Genomic DNA, 19,660 nt, shown 5'->3' on the forward strand with positions numbered 1-19,660 from the left:
AACTAAATACAAAATTATGCTCCCCCTAAGCTTTTTTATTATTATTACTGTTAGGGTTTCAGAAAATTCATTTGAAAAATATTAAATAATTAAACCTGCCTTCAAGTGCTTCTGTGAGGTGAGATGACATTACCTTCCCTTCATGATACAGAATTAAGCGCAGCAAGATTTTGGCTAAAAGTATCAAAAATAAACATTAGCTTTAAATGCCCTGCTTGAAACTAACTTCTTCTCTGAGGAAACAGTATTTTGCTCTGAATTTGGAAACATGCATTGAATGTACAATAGCCCCAAGCTCCACACATCTGAAAATATGGACTCTAGCTCTCCTTGCAGCCCTGCTTGGATCCATCCCTGTGCAGAATTAACACCCTCTTACTTCCCACCCAGCCTTCTGTACGTGATGCTCATCAGTCTCCTCTCAATCACTGTCCACAATTAAGGAGATTGTCAGCAAAGTGATATAGAGGGACTCAATAACAGTTAGTGGGAGGCAGGCAAAAAATATACCTTCCTAAGTATGTTCAGAGAATATACTTGCAGGCAGGTTGGCATCTGGCTTTATTTGGGCAACATGTAGTATGTTATTAGTTTCATAATGTCAAATACACGTTATAAAGTTTCCTCAGGACCTTAGAGGTTCAAAAAATGTTTTCTATAAACCAGAACTCTAACTCACACCAGACACAGAAAATTATTTTTATGCAATCAACTAAAAGATTGTATGCAAGATATTTCCCTTCTCCCCTCTTCATACTTGATCAATAAGCTGTAAATACCTACCCAAGCAACACAGTAAGGGATTGTCTTCCTGTACACTCACTGTGCTTACCCTTTATGCTCAAGTACTAGTCTTTACAGATTTCCTTAAGGATCTACACAATTTCTCCTCAAAACTAAAATACGTTCCTCATGAGAACAAGTCTTGAGTCCATCTCCAAAGAGGACTGCCCCCATCTCTTTGGCATTACAGATAACCCTTTGAAAGATCGTGAGTCGCTTCCTGCACTTGGGAAGGCTATTACTCCATTACCCTCTTAATTTCTCAGTGGTAAACGGTTTGACAAGAAATTTGACTTTCAGGTTCTTAAGACTGTTTAAATAGCCAAATCACACAGAGCACTTATCTCAATACTGCTTTGTCCATAAACAAGTGTTCAAAGAACCTGCTTTCTTTCCAGAACCAGACACCATCTTGTTTTTCCACAAGCAGCACCAACTCCTCACTATTACAGAGTGTCCAAAGGAGGGCAAAGATGGTGAAGGGTCTGAAAGGGAAGACGTATGAGGAGTGGCTGAGGTTCCTTGGTTTGTTCAGCCTGGAGAAGAGGAGACTGAGGGGAGGCCTCATGGCGGCCTGGAGCTCCCTCATGAGGGGAAGCATTGTGTGCTGCTCCTAGGACACAATTTCAATGGATTAACTGAACTGCAACTCTATTTTCTGGAGGTAACATGACAATACATAAGCAAAACTTATGCAATAATAAACACAAGCGTATTCACAGCTCCACCTGTGTTTACCAGTCAGGTGAGATGTGGTAACTTGTGAGCAAGCCACGGTGTGGGGGGTGTTGTACAAGGAGTAACACCTGAGATTTTCTACCTGAGATGCCCAGCTCCAGCCATCAGTAACATCTACTTACTGCAGCTTTCCTTTGACTAAAAAAATCTCTTTAAACTGCTCATAAGACTGAACACTGCAAGCTTTGGTACAAAGAAATGTAAAGGGCCATGAGAAGTGACATATAAGGACGAACAGCAAAGCTAGAAGAAACTGAAAAAAAAAAAACACGCCCTACAGAAGACTACTTTTTGCTGATATCATTTCAACCGAGGCCATTCAGTTGTCTTCTGAAGCCCTGTGCTCTTTCAACAGTATTCAGAAAGGATATCTAAAAAGAATGGAACAACGCTAAGCCTTTATTGTAGTAAATACGTAAGCAGCCATTTTGTCAGAAAACCTGTTGCTTTTTTTTTTTTTTTTTAATGTTTTCCTCTCCTTTTCTCCCTTTTTATTGCTTTTCCTCTTCTTGCTTTAGAGCTATTTGACTGGAGTTAATATGCCTGCAAATGTAGAAATGTGGTGACAGGACACCCATGTTCTTGTTAGCTTTTCAGCATATTGCAGATTAAATGAAACTTAAAATTAATCCTAGTTCTTCATGAACACTCACCCCCCTCCCATCACCTACTTCAGATTCCGCTTTTTCTACAAGTTTTACAGACAGTTAAATTCCAATCTACTTCCATCCGAAGTGTTAAAAGCTAAACACTGTAGTATGCACCTGCTGTGATGTCTGCCACATAAGAGATGGGTAATAGCAAGAAAAATCTAGTGGAGCAAGATAAAGAGAGTAGTTAAGTTCCTAATTCTGCTTTCTGATTCCCAGGAAGAGAACAACATGACTAACTGAGAGCTAGTACAAGTAGCTGTGCCTCCTCCTACAGAGTGGGGAAAATGTAAAGTTTGCAAAGCAACATTTAACACCCTTGTCTTAATTATTTTTAAGACATTGCCTCAGTCAAGACAAGATGCACTAAAACTACTGTTTTCTATGAAGAGAATCTTCTTCCAAATTATTCTCTTATGCTTTGCAGGATAATTATCTGCCAATAACACTATACACTGTAAGAGAAGCACACCTACTTCTTAGCCATTATTGTTTTGGACAAATTCTGATAAAATCCTTTCTGCACCCGCTGAAATTTTATCTTTCAAGACATAAAAAGCTTTTTATGTCTCAGAAGCCTTTCAAGAAATAGTCCCTCCCAAGCTGTCTTGAATGGCAAGCCTAGTTTCTGCTCTTAAAAACATGAAGGGAATTAAAAAAAAAACACTTTGCTTTAGCTGCACATTTTCCTAGCAAAGAATAACTTCAGTGGATAATGGTACAATGAATAACATGGTGCACAAAACTTAGAACTCAAATCATAGCACTGCATGAACACTAGCACCTCTACTGTCTCACTGCTAGCTATCTGAGCCTTTGTAAATTCCTTCTGTTGAAGTTGCTTCAAATGTTAAAATACACACAGAGACAAAGGGGGGGAAAAAAAACAACAGACTGACTCACTAACCCTAAGAGATAATTTGCCTGAGATGCTGAGGCTAATCCCAAGGAAGTTTGATTATTTACAAAAAGTGGAATGGCAACAAAGAAGAAAGTATTTCTAGAGTAGTAGACCAAGCACTGTCCCAGAATACATGGTTCAAATCCCCAGGGCCTGAGCTGTTATCAATTTCACCTATTCCAAAACACTATCTGTTGAACTAATAAGCATAGGGAAGGAACAGATACTTTTGCCAAATTTATCCTCCCTCCTTTTGTATTCAGTGCTTTGAAAAAGCAAACACTTCTCATGTGAAGTCTAGTTTCTTCATGTTCATTTTATTGAACAAACCAAAAAGTTTTTTAAATACAGTTGAATTCAATTGCCCCTAGAAAACGATGATTATATATTCACGGAGTCTGTCCAGCAGCCCTGTCACACTGACAAATTCAAATCAGGCAGGCAAATTTCAGCCAAATTCGAGAGAAGCAGAGGTCTCAGGCACCAAGTTCCCTGAAGTTTCACAGAAATCGGACGCCGGGTAGAAGTAAGACGTAGAAAAATCAGTAGTTGGACTGTGGAAAAGAGAAATAGAACTTGGCTCTCATCCACTTCGAGCAGCAGGAATCAACTGGTCAACTAAAGCACCTGCCTAGCTCCAAAACAGCCATAACACGTTGATGCTTGCCAGAGGGGTATGTGAGAGGAAGCCAAACATATTTTGGGTTAGGACAGGTGAAAAGGAATCAAAGTCATGATAGTACACAGGCATTAGAGAGCACCAAGGACACTGCAGCAAGCAGTCACAAGAGGCAATGGAGAAAGTTCATAATGAGTTTAGTTTTAGGAGTGGAGGGCACAAGGCTGAAGAAAAACTGTCAGATGACCGTAACTCTCAAAAGCTTATTTTCAGCTTGCTTTTCATTTCATCGATCAAGCCAAGTAATCATTTGGCACTATGACTCAAAACTGGAATAATTACTTACTGTAATATGTAATTTACTTAAAGTTTATGCCATAAAACTCTGATTGATAGTGAAATCAAGTGTGTGGTACATTTAAGAAGTAATTTTTTTTATTTTTAAAATATTAATTTAAAATATTTTATTTTTAAAATTAATTTATAGTAATATTAAGCTAAACGGTACACAGTGAAATATACATCTGTATTCTGTAGAAAAACACACGTCATGGTATGTGATGGGGTCAGGACTTGAATGAATGCAGACAGACAAGCAAGAGCCAACCGAGATAAGGCATCTCAAGAAACAACTGCCTTCCTGCTGAGAACAAGCAACTGATCACACTTTTCATCTGCTGAGAAGTAAAACAGGCGTATTGTCTTCACAGGGAGAGGTAGCATGATACAGCTAAATCTTACTCCGCATGTTTAACATACCACCAAGTCTCACAAAAGCCTGTATAAGCCAAGCCCTGCGTCTTGTAATTGCAAATGACTGTTCACACTCCTGCACTCACTCTTCTGTCAAGGCTCGTATACCCAAGGGGCTAAAAGGCACCACACAATCAAAGGCCACACACTTGTAATTTTGAAATTTGCATGTAATTTACCATGCGTTACATTTAGCTAAATAAGCTGTAAATTAACTTTTTTTTGGTGGGAAGAGGGGGGAGTGAAAAATACCGCTTCTGTATCACATTACGTTTTCACAGACACTTCATACTTTCCTCTGTAATGATAAAGATTTAATAATATACATCTGCAATGTACCTGCCTTCATTTTCTTCTTTCTCCGTCTTCTTTAGATCACTTATTTTCCTAAACTCTCCCTGCTTTCAGGATCCTGTTTTCTGTCCACCCTTCTTTATTTGACATGCACAAATTGGATCAAACATACAAAACACCTTTCTTTTGAAGATTTACTACACAGAATAGGCTTCTTCATTGTGAAAAAGATTGAAGAAGGGATTTAGCTTATTTGTATGGCCACAAGTAATATTAAGAAGATAAAAAGGATTAGTTATTCACTGTCTCTAAATTAGCAAGAGGGAAATCCAGCAAATTTAAGAAAAGGGTTCTTCATACAACATATGAAATATTCTGTGGTTACGAAAATTTTACATGGGTTCAAAACCATACCACACAGATTCATCCAGAAGAAATACATCAAAACCTATTTAGCAGAAAGGAAACACCCCTCTGAGGAAATTGCTGAACATCCAACAGCTAAATGCTGGGAAAACATTCCGAGGAATTATCTCTGCGTATCTGTCACACTCTCAGGCTCCTCTATAGGCAACAGTTACTGGGCATGACTGGAGCCACAATATTGGGACAGACTTTCATTAACACAGCAAAGGACAGCACAAGATCGTCAGCTCCAGAAACTGAGCAAGCAATAACGTGCGTGGGAACAGAACAATTTACGTTTCTTGGATCTGTAGCAAAGTTAGCTCAAAATGCTACTTCTGCACAAAATGAAGAGATTATTCAACTTTTGTATTAGTCTCGAGTTCATAAATCTGATAAATCAGAAGTTTAAGTAGCTGCCAGACCAAAAAAGGCATTCCAGTAATGGTTCAAATTAAGTACTTACATTCTACACATCGCATTTTCTATAATGAAGTAGTACATCAGTTCTTTCACTACACATTACCATAGCTTAAGCTTGTATAAGCATGTCAAAACTACATTAAACAGTGCACAGTCTAAAACAGATAGATGTACAATGCTTTTCATCGGGAAACATGACCGTTTTTTTTCCCCCTTTAGGGGAGTTGGGCACAGGGGAATGATCTGCTGGTAAAAATACGAGTAGGTAAGAAGCATCACCACAGCAGTTCCTTGGCCAAGAGGTTCATGACAAAGCTCAAAGATGAGCACTGAGCCGTATCTCTTGCAACAGCTAAGGTGGAGGAACAGCTGGACAAAAAGCAGGTCATGATGAACAAAAATTTGACCATGAATCAGTGTGCCCATACAGTGGTTAAAGACTAAAAACATACTGGGGTGTATTAGATTTTGCAGCCAGCTAATCAAGAGTTGTGATTGTTCCCCTCCTCCCAGCACAAAGGAACATCCAAAATACTGTACCCAGTTTCAGGGGTCTCCATTATGAGAGAAGACCCAAAACTGAAGACAGGCCACTGAGATGTTTTGGGGGCTGGAGGACATGTCAAAGGAGGAGAATCTGTGAGAGCTTTTTTTTTTCTTTTTTTTTAAATGTTCGTTCAGCCTGGAGAAGTGCAGGCCAAAGGAGGCTCTAACTTTTCCCCCCATTACCTGAAAGCAGCTTAAGGAGACAAAGCCAATTCCAAGAAGCGTGGAGTGAAATGACAGCATCCAAGAGAGAGACACTTAAACCCATGAAATTCCCACTAGACATAGGGGAGAAAAAAAAAAATCATTCCAAAGAGTGGCTATGCAGAGGAGCAGACCAATTTGCAGGTATTCAAAGCTCAGCTGGACAACACCTTTAGCAAGCAGATCCAACAAGGAGTCAGTCCTGCTCTGAGCAAGGGATGGGACTGGGATGACCTCTTCAGAGGCCTCTTCCAAACCGGTTGGTTGGTTTGCTTTGCTTTGTTTTTTATATTTTGAGTATCTCAAAAGAAAGTAAAACCTGACACCTTTATACAAAGTAATTCCCTAAAATGCTTTCTCCAACCAATACTTTGTAAATTTTTTCCAGTAATGATACTTAAAAGTTAATGATACTGAGACTGGAATAAGTAACATACAGTATTCATGCATATGAGTAACAAAAGACTATATTTTTAAGTAGTTCAAATATAATTTTGATCATATTTAATCGCCTAATTTAGCTTATCAACAGTACTCATGAAGGAAACAATTAATATTTCTCAATTCAAGCTGTAAAATCTCACTTTATTACCAGAGAAAAACAGCACTGAACCATAAAACTACAAAATGAAAATTGGAAACATTATTAATTGGTATTTTGTTATTAAAGCACGTCTGCCATATCAGAGTTAAAGAGCTGGACTACTTCTGCTCGAAGACACTTCGTATTAATTTCAGACATAATAGAAGCTTAACATCCCCAGTGTCTGCTGACTCACAAAGCAAGTTGCTAAGCAAATGCCTCCAGCTGTATTTGAAATATTTATAACAGGATTTTATCACCAACCCAGAGTCCCCAAGAATAGCTGCTGTAGGGGGGAACTGTTCTTACAAAACTGGTTCTAGTGCACTAACTAAAAAACAGAACTTTTGAAGACACCCCACTCACATCCCTCCCTCCTAAACATCAAAACAGACAACAAATGACATTATGATCTGCTGAAAAGACAAGGATGAAAGATGAATACTCATCGCTGAGACAAAGAAGTGTATTTATAACTGAAATTGCCAAGCAGAAAATCATTTTTTACAGATGTGGTCATTGATGCTTAAAATACAGATATACCTATTACAAGTATTGCATAATTTTAACTCAGCATATCACATGTTTCTGCATACAGGTAATTTTTTAACCAGGCAGAAGTGGCAAGTCCCTTTTTATTCTACTTTATGACAGCCATTTCTATAGACCCTTAAAGCTAGATTTATAGTACATTTACCAAAAAAAAAATCACTCAAGATATGTATAGAGATGCATACTTGTGCAACGTAAAAGAACACACTAAAACTTTGTTTACAATCAACTCTTTGAAAAGCTTGAAGAGCAGCAGCAGATTGGTAAATGTAGCGTTGTTAACAACGATCGAAGAACGTAACCGCCTACAGCTACAGATTCATATATTTCTATAACTGAAAAACACTACTGCACCCATTAAAGGGCTTCCAAAACTATTTCTGAGTTTCACTTTATCAGCTGCATGAACAGCACTGTTCAACCACCGACTTCCAACTATACGTCTGTAGAAGATCAGCCAAATTACTGCAAAACAAAAGTCAGTACCCATACCTGCAGTTTGAACATATAAACAGACGCACACTTTCCCTCACTGGCAGTATTTTTTTATTAAAATGCTTCTAGCTACAGCAGCAAAGTTTTACTAGAGCGCTTTTTTTTTTTCAAAGTTAATAAGAATAAACCAGACTGGTTTAGCTTTTGAGTATCAGGTAAATATTAAGTATACAACCTGATACATCTACTTCCTTCAGTTACTCGGATTTTCATAGTTATAAAAAAAATATATTTTGGACCAAAAAATAGAAAAAGCAGCATAGACATCAATCAATTGAAAAATTGCAGAGGAACTTAGGAAGTACTTGCCACAAGGCAGAATCCCAAGTTGTTTCTTTGACTAGCTGAACTGCAACTCTCCAGACTATCAATAATTACATAAGTGTATTACACAGATTTATATCCGTATGTTATATGGCTGTTACATCTGAATTAAATACCACACCAGTGAAGAGGTTTTGAAAACCAAGAATCATGACTGTGCTCATTATCCAGTCTGTTTTCAAGGAGCACGTGTTTGATGGATCGTATTTTTTTACATAAGCGCCTTCTCAGCATTCCCAAGCAGCTCATCACTTCAGCAGAAAACGTAACTCATTCAGATATCACTGCCATGCACAGCGTCAGAACCAGACCCCTGGAAACCACCCACCTTCCCTCCAGTTCCTTCAACAACTTTCTTCCTCTCTCCCCTCCAAATAACAGCTAAACAAAAACCTCAGCATGTGCAACACTTTCATCTATAAAACAGAACATGTTCTAAGAAGTTGGAAAATGTAATGCTTCGTTAGTATTACCATTCTAAAAAGTAATTAAGAATTTAATACCTCTGCATTGCATTTAAAGCAATCTTGGATGCAGGATCTCAATTTAACAAATAAAAAAGTTATCTCCCAGCAAACTCACACTATCCTGATGCCTTTGGAAGCCTCCCCCATCCCCACCACACAACAGCCCCAACAGTAATTATGGCAACATCACCAAAAAGAAAGAAGTGTAAACGTGCTTCTATAATAAATGGTGTTTCAATTTCTATTTTTCTATGAAGAAATAATACATAACAAGATGACCTAGCTGTTTAAAGTAGTATTTTCCCCATTCGGTATATTGCCATCGATACCAGGGTTAAATAAGTGACTTTGTATTTTCACAAAATGTGGAAATAACGTTATTAATGCATTTGGTAAGGAACCTGGACAGTACGCACTTCTAGCCTGTGCTTTAATGACATATCCTGATTTACATCTATTAAACTATTTAAATATGGAGGTAACTACATACTGCATTTTGCAACAGTAAAAGAACGTAACAGAGTAAAACTTCAGCAGATTCCCCCCAAAAAATGTTAACGTGAGTCAATACAACTACTTAATCAAAGACAGATTTAGTGATAAGTGTACACACAGTTATCTGGCAGTAATGGTGGTAGTACAAAAACGTCAAGCCTAAATCTTGAGATTAAATCTAGAGATTTTACCAAGTAACATACAGAGACATGTCCAAGATAACCTCGCTAACCCCAAAGCTGGCTAAGATAACCTTTTAACAAGTGGCACTGCTGTGACGTGGTGGATCCTACAAACAGTCCCTGCAGCCAGAAAGCTCTGGACAAGAGCTCTCGCACGCTTTGCTCCTTGAGGAGATCAGACCCTCCATCATTTGTAACGGACCAAGGCAATTTGACATACAAAACACACAGTGTAAAGAGGGCTGTCTTTCTTTCTCTAATGATTTTTTTTTTCTTCTCCTGAGATACAAGCTGTGAATACTGTTTCTCACTCATATTTCCCCAGGAAAAAGTTGGCAGCCACCCCGAAGCGTTAAACTGAACACAAATATCCTAAGGCTGGGCCGGTGCCAACGACACAGCTGACAGCGCACCGGGAGTATCTTGAAACTGTCTGAACACACATGGCTTTTTCTCTTCTGGTTTTCCTCTACAGCTTTTTTCCAGACGTGACACAACAGGAGACGCTCCTGGCAGTTCCTAGAGCACTGTATGAGGCAAACAGCAGGAGAGGAAAAGCCGATCTTGACCACGCTCCCCAAGCAGCGCGCTCTGCCAGAGACGCGATGTCAGCATGCGGCTCTCTAACTCGGAACAAGCCTTCTCGTGCTGTCAGTGTCATTACTCCTAATACCTATGCTAAATTTCTCAAAGTGAAGCTCTCAAAACAATCCCATTGCAAGAATGCCCATCACGCTTCAATTACTTGCCAGTGATGCAAAGATCATTTAAGACAGCAACTTCCTTTTTCCCTTAGGAGCACAAAGCAGCTCCACTGGAGGCTGTATATCAGTCCTAGAGCTGCCCAGTCTTCCTAAATTCTGACACCTCACAACTACACATTATATTAAATACATGCAATCTGATTAGAAACACTCACATACTATTCATCCCCCCCAGAGAGCCTTTCCATCAGCAGTATTAGAATTAACTTTATTGGAATTAAACATCCTCCTTTTGCTCTAAAGAAGTAGAAAATGTACTACTCTTGAAAATAGGAACAACATGAACAGCTTGGAGAATCAGCTAAATTTATTTTAATTATATTATTGCAACTATCACAGAACAAACAAACCATGAAGCAACAACTAATTGTACAGGATATTTAAAATCCAACATTTCTAAGCGTAATTCTACCTGTTGAATTAAGCTTTGAGAGAGCTGCATATCTCTATGTACTCCTCCATGTATTGTTTACATTAAGCCATATTTTATCCAGCAGTGACACTTATGTAAAATATGCAAATATAAAACCCCACTGAACATCGGTTTGTTCATGGTCCGAATGACAGCACCACCTCACCCCGAAATGGGCAGCTACCCTCCCAACAGCTCGCTGCTTGGGAGTCGGATCTGGGATGTGTGAGCACACAGAAACTGCACAGAGCAAACCCACAGGTCTCAAATCTCAGAACATGCTTTCTGGAAAGAAATTCTTTGCACAGGGCTTTCTCCCGAGACCTGCTTCATCTATACCAAATACCTAGTCCAGATGCCTCAAATTTCCGCTTTCTGACCAATAATTTTAATCTCCAGGAACATCCAAGTTTAAAACACCCCTGCCTTAACTTATGCCTGGATTGTAATAGGTACTGACCATCAGGAGAATGCTGGCCTCCTGAACACGCTGCTACTTCCATTAACTGACTCTTACATTAGGAAGTATATTTGCGTTTCTTGGGAGGAAGGGGTAGGGGAATAAATAAATAAAACAATAAGCTTCCTGGTATTCCAGCCTGCCTAAGTCTTTCTGCCAAATGCCTACCAAAATTATCATTTTATGTATTCAACTTATGGTATACTTAGAGTATACAGTATATACTTACAGTATACTAAAAATCAGATTTGTGAGAGGGAAGAGGGAAATCAGCCCCCAGTAGTAGTTGTGTAACAAGCTCCACCCATTTACCCTGTTTAAGTGCTGATAGCAATTAGCTTATCAGTAGACTAACTGATAAAAAAAATATTACAAAACTGAGCCGACATTTCAGTCTCTGGGATAACGTGCACTGTTTCACGTTAGGTCAAAGAGCATGTGGACAAAGAGGCAGGAAGAAGGAAACTACTACAAGTCAAACCCTGTAGGTGACATTGGCCTAATGAAGTATCTGCACCTCAAAAAGAAAGCAAAGCCTATGAATTTACATGACTACGTCATTTCTGAAATGAGACTACATACACGTTATCTCCAAAGTCTCCAAAACGGAGACAAGCCTACATGCCCCTACAGTAAGCATTCATGGGAGAGAATCAACCTTAGATACACTATACCAAAAAAAAGCAAGGCCACTAAAAAGGTGGGTGTTGAAAAACTGTCCATCACAACTTCCACCTTTAAAGTTGTTCCACGTAAACTAAACTTTTTCTTCCCCCTCTGCTGTGAGCCCTTTACTCAACAAATAGCAATATTCTTCACTCCTAAATTGCAACAGTTCTGTAAGTCAAGGACATCTTATGCGAGTGCTTCAGCTTCTTAGCAGACTCTTCAGAGGAGCCAGCAGATAAAGGCTACATTCCCAAAAAGGATGCATAAATTGATTTGAGATCTGGCACATCAAGGTGACAGGAGAGGCTCTCCCAGCAGCTAATAAAATCCTGGAGGCTGACTTGCAGTAAGACAGCAGAAATCACAACGGAGACAGGGTGCAAAGGGGACTGCCACACTTGCTTTGGCTTCTCTGTCCTGTTTCTCAACGTCCCGCTCATTTGTCTCAAAACTCCCACTTCCTCCTTCCCACACTTCCAGTCAAGAGGAGAAAAACCTTTCCTCAGTAAGACTACAGCGTAAAAAACACTTACCTACAACAGAAAAGTAAGAACAGAAATGGTGCTCGTACTCAACCAGTCTAGGTTTAACGCAGTTCCCCTTCCTGAAGGGTGGCCAGAGGCAGATGATTCAGGTAAAGAACATAGAACAGCAAGTATCCGGAAGTGCTCTGAGTAATTCCTAGCTTCCAGCTATTTTAGAGCTAGTAGATAAGCTCCACCCCAGAGTTCCACTTTCAGTGCATCTATCCCTACCTGATTTTGTCAAATTCATATTTTCACAGAATTGAAGGGGTTGGAAGGGACCTCGAAAGATCATCTGGTCCAACCCCCTGCCAAAGCAGGTTCCTTAGAGCAGGCTGCCCAGGTGGGCATCCAGACGTGCCTTGAATATGTCCAGAGAAGGAGACTCAACAACCTCCCCGGGCAGCCTGTTCCAGTGCTCCGTCCCCCTCACTGTGATTAAGTTCTTTCGCATGTTGGTGCGGAACTTCCTGTGCTCTATCTTGTGGCCATTACCCCTTGTCCTGTCCCCACAAACCACTGAAAAGAGGTTGGCCAAATCCCTCTGTCATTTTAACCCACTTGTATTTTTTTGTACTTTATAATATAGTATGTATTTCTATATTTTAACTCACTCACATCTTTCTGCTCCTAACTATCATGTGCCAATTCCATTCCACAATTTAATTACACATTGCTTGAGAAGCTACTTCAATTTTCATCAACTAGCACATTTAATTCACTGGGTGGCCTAATTCTTGTGTTAAGAAAAATAGATGTCTTGCTTTCTATTCATCATTTCTGTATGCTCTGCAGATTTCTCAGACCCGTCACCTCTCCCCTTATTGTTCTGTTTTTCAGACTAAAGATCTCCATCTTCCCAGCACAGAGGACCTTCCACACCTCGCATTTACTTTTTCACTGTCTACAAAGCTTCTGCTCTGCTGGGACAATTACATTAGTGCATACTGCTAAAAATTAGGACACGCCATTCATATACATAAGGACTTAACAGTTATTTTATTCTTTGTGAAAAATTCCTAACAGCTTTCTTTGCACTGTTTTTTAACCATTAATAATAGCCATATACCAGTTTCTTGGAAAAGCTTGTAAGATTACATCCAATATCACTCATTTGTTACCACTTAACAGCTTCTTTAAAAGGAGTTTCTCATCTTGTTTCCCTTAACAGAAGGTACAACACAGAACTTGTTCTGCTCCTCCAGATTGTCAATGACATCAAGAATTCAGTTTATATCTACCCATTATTCCTGATCGAGAAAGAATCAAACCGATCACACCAGCCAGTAAGGGATACACGTGAATGACAAAAACAAAAAATGCAAAATTGCAACAGTGCAGCACTTTACTTTGCACTGGCACTTTGAGCTTTCACAGTACCAACCCAAGCTCATAAAAACATACACCACTACAAGGATGTTAAGAAACCCAAAACAGAGACATCTCCCCTGTGAATCATTGTTATCCGTGTGTGTAAGGGACATCTTCTACCCAGGCTGAGCTTGCTCCATATGCAGGGACCAAATTCAGCCATGCCTGCCAAAGGAGCTTCAGTGGAACAGCAAAACAACATGTAGGAAAAGCAGATTGCCTTGCAGGATCCGGGAACCAACTACTTCCCCAAATTCCTGCTGCGCTCTTAGAAAGAAGAGTCAGATTGTTTCTGCAGGCATTCCCTACCTTTACTTCAGAGCTTGGATCATATCGTGATTAGTCCTATAAGGAAAGGGTTGCAACAAACTTAAATCTACTGTTGTGCTGCATGCAGCACATTACTTGCTGAAATAGATGAAAGTCAATTTAAAGTAGCTCAGCATACACCAACTACACAGCTTTCATTTGCAAAACACATAAAACCAAAATTACATTGATCGAAGTTTTCTCACGGACTGCTAAACGTTACTCTTTTGTTTCCAAACAACCAATACAATTCTGATTCTTCTTCGTCTCTGGAAATAACTTTTTATAGTCAGACACTCTTTACATAACTTTGAAAAATATATGAAGTTTTACAAGACTATCTGTTTTTGCCATAGACTTACTAATTTTTACACTGCAATAAAAATAATCTGTACTACTCAACAAGCAACTGTACATTTAGCTGTACTAAGAAATTCTTTAGCTATCCAGTTTGCATGTCTTGCTCTCCCACATTCAGAGAGCATTCACCAGACCTGAGACCACGGGCAGCTAAACCTACTGTAGGGCACAACATACTGTTTGTTTTCAAAAACATATTGGCATTTTCATGTAATAAATTCCAAAGTTCTGTGAAGATCTGGGACATTGAAGAAGTTCTGGGCTGTCATCTTCTCTTATGAAGTGAAACCTGGGTGACTTCTAAAGGCAAACAAAAAGTGTTGTTGCAAGCCAGAGAGAAGTGTTCTGTGATTCATGGTTTACATAAGGAGTGTGTACTCCGCAGTTCTTTTGGACTCCACGGCTAGTAAGAAAAATGGATTCTAAAACTCTGTTCCATTTAGGCCTATATTTTAATGGGAACATTGGAAAATTGGTTCCAAAACTCATGAACAGAACTGTAACAATACAAGAAGGCAACTTTCTCTGCATGTCTGATAATTTAAAAAAAAAAAAAAAGTTAGAACTTCTTGTTCCAAGGCTGATTAACTTTTCCACTGCGAAGTAGTACAAACACACCTTATCTCAGCTATAAAGTTGGAGCCAGTATCGCATCCCGAGATGCAGCACCCAAGGTAGTGTGCAAGGAAAAGTAGCCTCAAAAAATGTACAAGTCTAAAGACCGCTACAAGGACGTCTTCTCTTCAGGGAAACAGCTCTGTATGCACACTACAGGGACCTTTTACCCACTTTCATGGAACACTACCACAAAGTAAATAAATAAGTAAACTGTAAAAAATTAAAAAAAAAAAAAACTGCATTAGCTACCTTAGCTAGCACTCTTACATCTACTATGTAGGGAAAGTTCATCTCTCAAAAGCTTAAAAAGCATAACTAATATACTGAAACAAACTGAAAAGGCGAACATTACAAATTTCCAGGCCATTTTACAGTGGATGACTGTTTAACAACAGCTACTTGAAATACAGATAGATATAAATAACACATAAAATACATAATAAATAAATATATATATAATGCTATCTTAACTACATTTTGTTAATGCTTTATTTGAAAAATTACTTTGTATTCTGAGTTACAACAAAAAAACTAATTGCAGAAATTCACACGAACGTGTCTAGGTCAACTTTTCTTACCTTTAAGGTTCTAAGAAAGTTATGTTAAAATCTAGTTGGAATAGGCCATATCTTAAAAACTAGAAGATTTGCAACTTTGGAAGAACAATAGTTTGCTTTGTTGGAACACCAAGTGGTGCTGCAGTAGTTTAAGTGTGGACAGAATTCAATGTATAAGCCTAGCTTCACTTTTGTACTAGAAAACATACCACTTTGACACAAGTGGACAGCAACACTAATAATCGGTTTGGAACTGAATGTGATTCAACCACCCGTGTAATCAAGCGTAGTGAGAAATACACTGCATTAAATACCACAATTGAAGGCTTGGTCATACATGTGTTAAATTACTTTATGGTCTACTAATAAATAAGAGGATAGAAAAGTCAAATGCATAAGTGCAACAGCAGAACAGTGAAGCGCATGGATGCCTAGGTTATTTTTTGAAGGACATGAACACTTTGCTGAAGATTTATGAAGCATTATTTCCTTTTCCACTCCTCAAAAGTGTAAGCATTCATGCTGCCCTTCCCAATCCAAGTAGGCCAAGGCATAACTCCAGTGGGCCTGAGTATCAGCCCACTACTGCCCGATCATATTTCTGTCGCTGTCTTTGGATCACACCTGGCAGCACTGCAAGAATAACAAGTGTTTATTGCCATTCAACAGAATATGCCCCAAGGACAACGGCAAACACTGCGGAGTAACAGAGTTTCAGGGGCACCTCATATTTTGGACTGCCAATCCCTAAAAGCAGCTTACCAATGGCCCTCATTTAACTGACAAAGTAGTAAAACATCTAAGAACTGAAAACTGTGAGATAAAATTTTGGATGTATAATAGAAAGCAAGAAAAGAAAAATCACGAAAATAAAAGTTTCTTTTACGGAAGCTTTCTCCTTTTTGAAGAGAAGTATGGAAGAGAAGAGGTGTGCGCGTCAAGTTACAGCTAACACTTCCCTTTAATAAAGCTAATCTTATGAAAGTTAGCATGAATACTTTTGGTTCTTTCAACTCGTCAACAGGCAGGAATCACAGGATTGTGTACTCTAGAACTGCTTAGATCAGTATTTTTGAAACATGATACACTCATCCAGATCTAAAGACACTAGTTTTCTCAGCCTGGTTAGTATTATCACAAAGCAACGCTGTAGAAACTACCTAAACCACACGATGCTGTTTTAATGCTTTATGTGTTAGCCATAAATGAAAGCACAATCCGACAAAACCATTAAGTTAAACGTCACAGTACAAACCCACAAAATGCCATTGGAAGTAACGACATTTCTCTTTAAATTAAGTTTTTCCTCAATTATAGCCAAAGTAAGTTGTGTTGCGCCTTGGTAGTCAACAACGAGCTTTTGTTTTGAGAACGATTTGCAAGTAGTTAAGGAGGCAAAGTGGTGACTAATAAGGGAACTACACTGATCAATTAAAAAATAAATAAATCCGCTTCTAGTCAATAATGCCAAAAACCCCCAGGCTAGCAAACAAGATGTAGAGATAGCACTATTTGGACTCATTGAAGCGCGATCTTCCAAAGCACACAAAACGTTCAACTCGGGACTAACTGGAAAAAAAGAAAACCCGGCTTCAAGCCTCAAGTGTTTGACTCCACTCGTCCAATCTTATTGACCAGCACAGGGGTAATTAAAAGGAACATCACCACCCCAAAGCCCCAGCCTTCAGTCAGGAGGGTGCAGGCCCGGGGAAGGGCAGGCAGCAGGGGCAAGTCCCGCAGCAAAAAGCCCCTGCCAGCCGTGCTGTGACCTGTGCACACACCGGCCCGGTCCTAGCTGGCCCCAAAGCACGACAACAGAGGCCCAAAGGGCCCCCACACACACCCGTGGGGCGCCGCCGGGACACTGGGGGCTGCGGCTGGGACACGGTGGGCTGGAGCTGGGAGGGAGGGCGGACGTCGAGCGCTTCACGACGCGAGTCGAGACACAAAAGAAGCGAGCCCCACCACCCCCAAAATAAATAAATAAATAAATAAATAAAACAACACCACAGCCCACGCCGCTGTAGCGAGTTACGCCTCAAAAGCGAACAAGCAACGGAGGGGCCGGGGGCCCGGCGCTCTGCCCGGGACGGCAGGGGCCGGCCCCCGCGACATGGCGGCGGACGCCCCCACTTACCAGCCCGACTCCCCGAGCGCCGCCCTCGCCCTGTCGGCCATGGCGCCTCCCTCCCGGCCTGCCTGCCTGATCGGTGCCGGCGGGGCGGGCAGGGCCCGCTCGGTTTCCCCCCCGCCCCTCGGCCCGCTCCGGGCACCCGGCCCGGCCGGCTCTTGGGCTGGGGAGGGCGATGGAGGAAAGGGAGGGGAAGGGAAAGGGAAAAAAAAAAAAAAAAAAAAAAAAAAAAAAAAAAAAAGGGGGGGGGGGAAGGAAGGGGCGGAGGCGGCGCAGGCAGCGACGAACAAAGCCCGCGACCGGCGCCAGTCCCCCTCTACACCCCCGTGTGGCCGCTATGGGGAGGAGGGAGCGTGCCTGGGAGCCGCTGCTGCTATGGCGGGGAAGGGAAGAGCTGAGGGTATACTAGGAGGAGGAGGAGGAGGAGGAGGAGAAGAAGAAGAAGAAGAAGAAGATGGTGGCGGGGCCCTGCCCGCTGTGGGGCTCTGGCATGTGGTACCAGCCGCCCCGGGTCCCTTGGTCCGGAGCCTTTGTCCCGGAGCCGCTCCATACGGCCCCTGCTCGGGTTTTGCGTGGGGAAGGGGGTGGCCAGGGCCCTCCTTCCACTCTAGTGGGAAGAGTATAAGTAAATACGTGTAGTGCTAATGGTGCTGTGTAGGAAGAGTCCCCTCGATGTCCTCAGGGTCGATGGTGGGGGTGAGAAGTTTTTGGGGCAACAAGATGTAAAAGGCTGTTCCTACGTTTGTGTCTCTCTTAATATTTTGCCCTGAAATGAGCATGGAATTTTGTGGTCTGCCTTTTTTAATGGGTTTGTTTAAAAATGCAGCACTGTTTCATCTTTGCTGCTGTATCTAACACGTTACTTCAGGCTACTTCAGTAATGGACAAAAAGTGTTGTGTTTCTTTTCTTTACCTATGTGCTCTAGCATTCAAAGAAATAACCAAAGGAATGAATATGAGCAGGTCATGAGTTAAGAAAATGCCTACCCTAACCTTGATCCTCAAGGTTTCTGCCTGTAGGTGAGTGCAGCTGCCTTTTAAAAGGCCATGAAAACTATTGTTAATCAGTCATGTCTACGCACTTCCGTAACCAGACAGCGTTAAATGTTAATTCTTTTGTACTGTACAGCATTTTCAAAACTTAGGAACCAACTTTGAGTATTGAAGGTGTACATTCCTTCATGGGTCATTCTTATCCTTGGGATGATGCAAGTTTTTTTCATCATCTTTGAATCAAAGCTTGCTGGTTGTTTTTGTTTGTTTGTTTTGCTCCACCTGAAAGCCTGGCACTGCCATACTGACTAGCAATCACTCAGAAGATTTACATGTCACAAGCTGTGACTTCTGCTGTACTGACCAACACTATTCTCTCCTATACACTTTGTCCTTGTTCATATTGCATTGAATTGTCCTATGTAACGTACAGAGATATACTCTGGGACAAAGGTTTTGTTGCCAACACATACGTTGTCCTGCATGGCTGCTGTTTTTTAAGAAGTTACACTTTTTTTTTAATCAGTTACAAAAATCTTGGTGCAGAAAAAGAAAACAAAACCTATGTTGTTCAGATTAATCTGAGCAATTTATGTTGTACATATAACTCTTGAAGATGTTCTGATCTGGAGCCTTAGCAGAAAGAATATCCTCTAGCCCTCTAATCAGTTTCTACTTAAAGTAGGCTGACACGTACTTCTTTTCTAGCAAAATCTCAAAACAATGAGTATCGCAGTCATGGAAATTTCAATCCACATGCTGGTCATTTTAAAAAAAAAAAAAAAAAAGAGGAAATACTAATTAGGAAACTGCAACAACACATTTTTGATGCAAGTGCATAGCAATCACCAGAGCCGTCTACACAGATCTGAGTAAACTGAGCCAACCCAGACAGTCATATTGTTTATGGATTGAATAACCATATGACTTCAGGATTTTTAAAGTTTATGCAGTCCCATGTCATGGCAAGACTCCAGGTGAACAAGAGCTTCCAAAGTAGTAATACCAAGGAGAACTAAAACAAGAGCCCTGAGATATACCTACTGTGTGCCTGTACCAAAGACGTTCTTAAATTAGT

The 19,660-nt window shown here is 40.4% G+C and overlaps 1 protein-coding gene and 1 long non-coding RNA gene across 3 annotated transcripts in view; one reads left to right on the forward strand and one right to left on the reverse strand.

Annotated features, from left to right (window-relative positions):
• TDRD3 (tudor domain containing 3) overlaps positions 1 to 17,804 on the reverse strand; it is a 108,771-nt gene extending 90,967 nt beyond the window's left edge. The window contains exon 1 of one of the 2 annotated variants that reach the window (XM_040540765.1): positions 17,596 to 17,804. In XM_040540765.1, coding sequence (XP_040396699.1) covers positions 17,596 to 17,636 — 41 coding nt within the window. In that variant the 5' untranslated portion in view covers positions 17,637 to 17,804. The remainder of the gene's footprint in view (positions 1 to 17,595) is intronic. The other variant, XM_040540774.1, reaches the window with a different exon arrangement.
• A 15-nt stretch (positions 17,805 to 17,819) lies between these two features.
• Positions 17,820 to 19,350, forward strand: LOC121061636. Its single transcript, XR_005815192.1, has 2 exons — positions 17,820 to 17,989; positions 18,516 to 19,350. It is a non-coding gene; the product is annotated as an uncharacterized LOC121061636 (long non-coding RNA).
• The last annotated feature ends 310 nt before the right edge of the window (positions 19,351 to 19,660 follow it).

The sequence above is a fragment of the Cygnus olor genome, chromosome 1 (assembly GCF_009769625.2).
Source record: "Cygnus olor isolate bCygOlo1 chromosome 1, bCygOlo1.pri.v2, whole genome shotgun sequence".
Classification (NCBI taxonomy): domain Eukaryota; kingdom Metazoa; phylum Chordata; class Aves; order Anseriformes; family Anatidae; genus Cygnus; species Cygnus olor.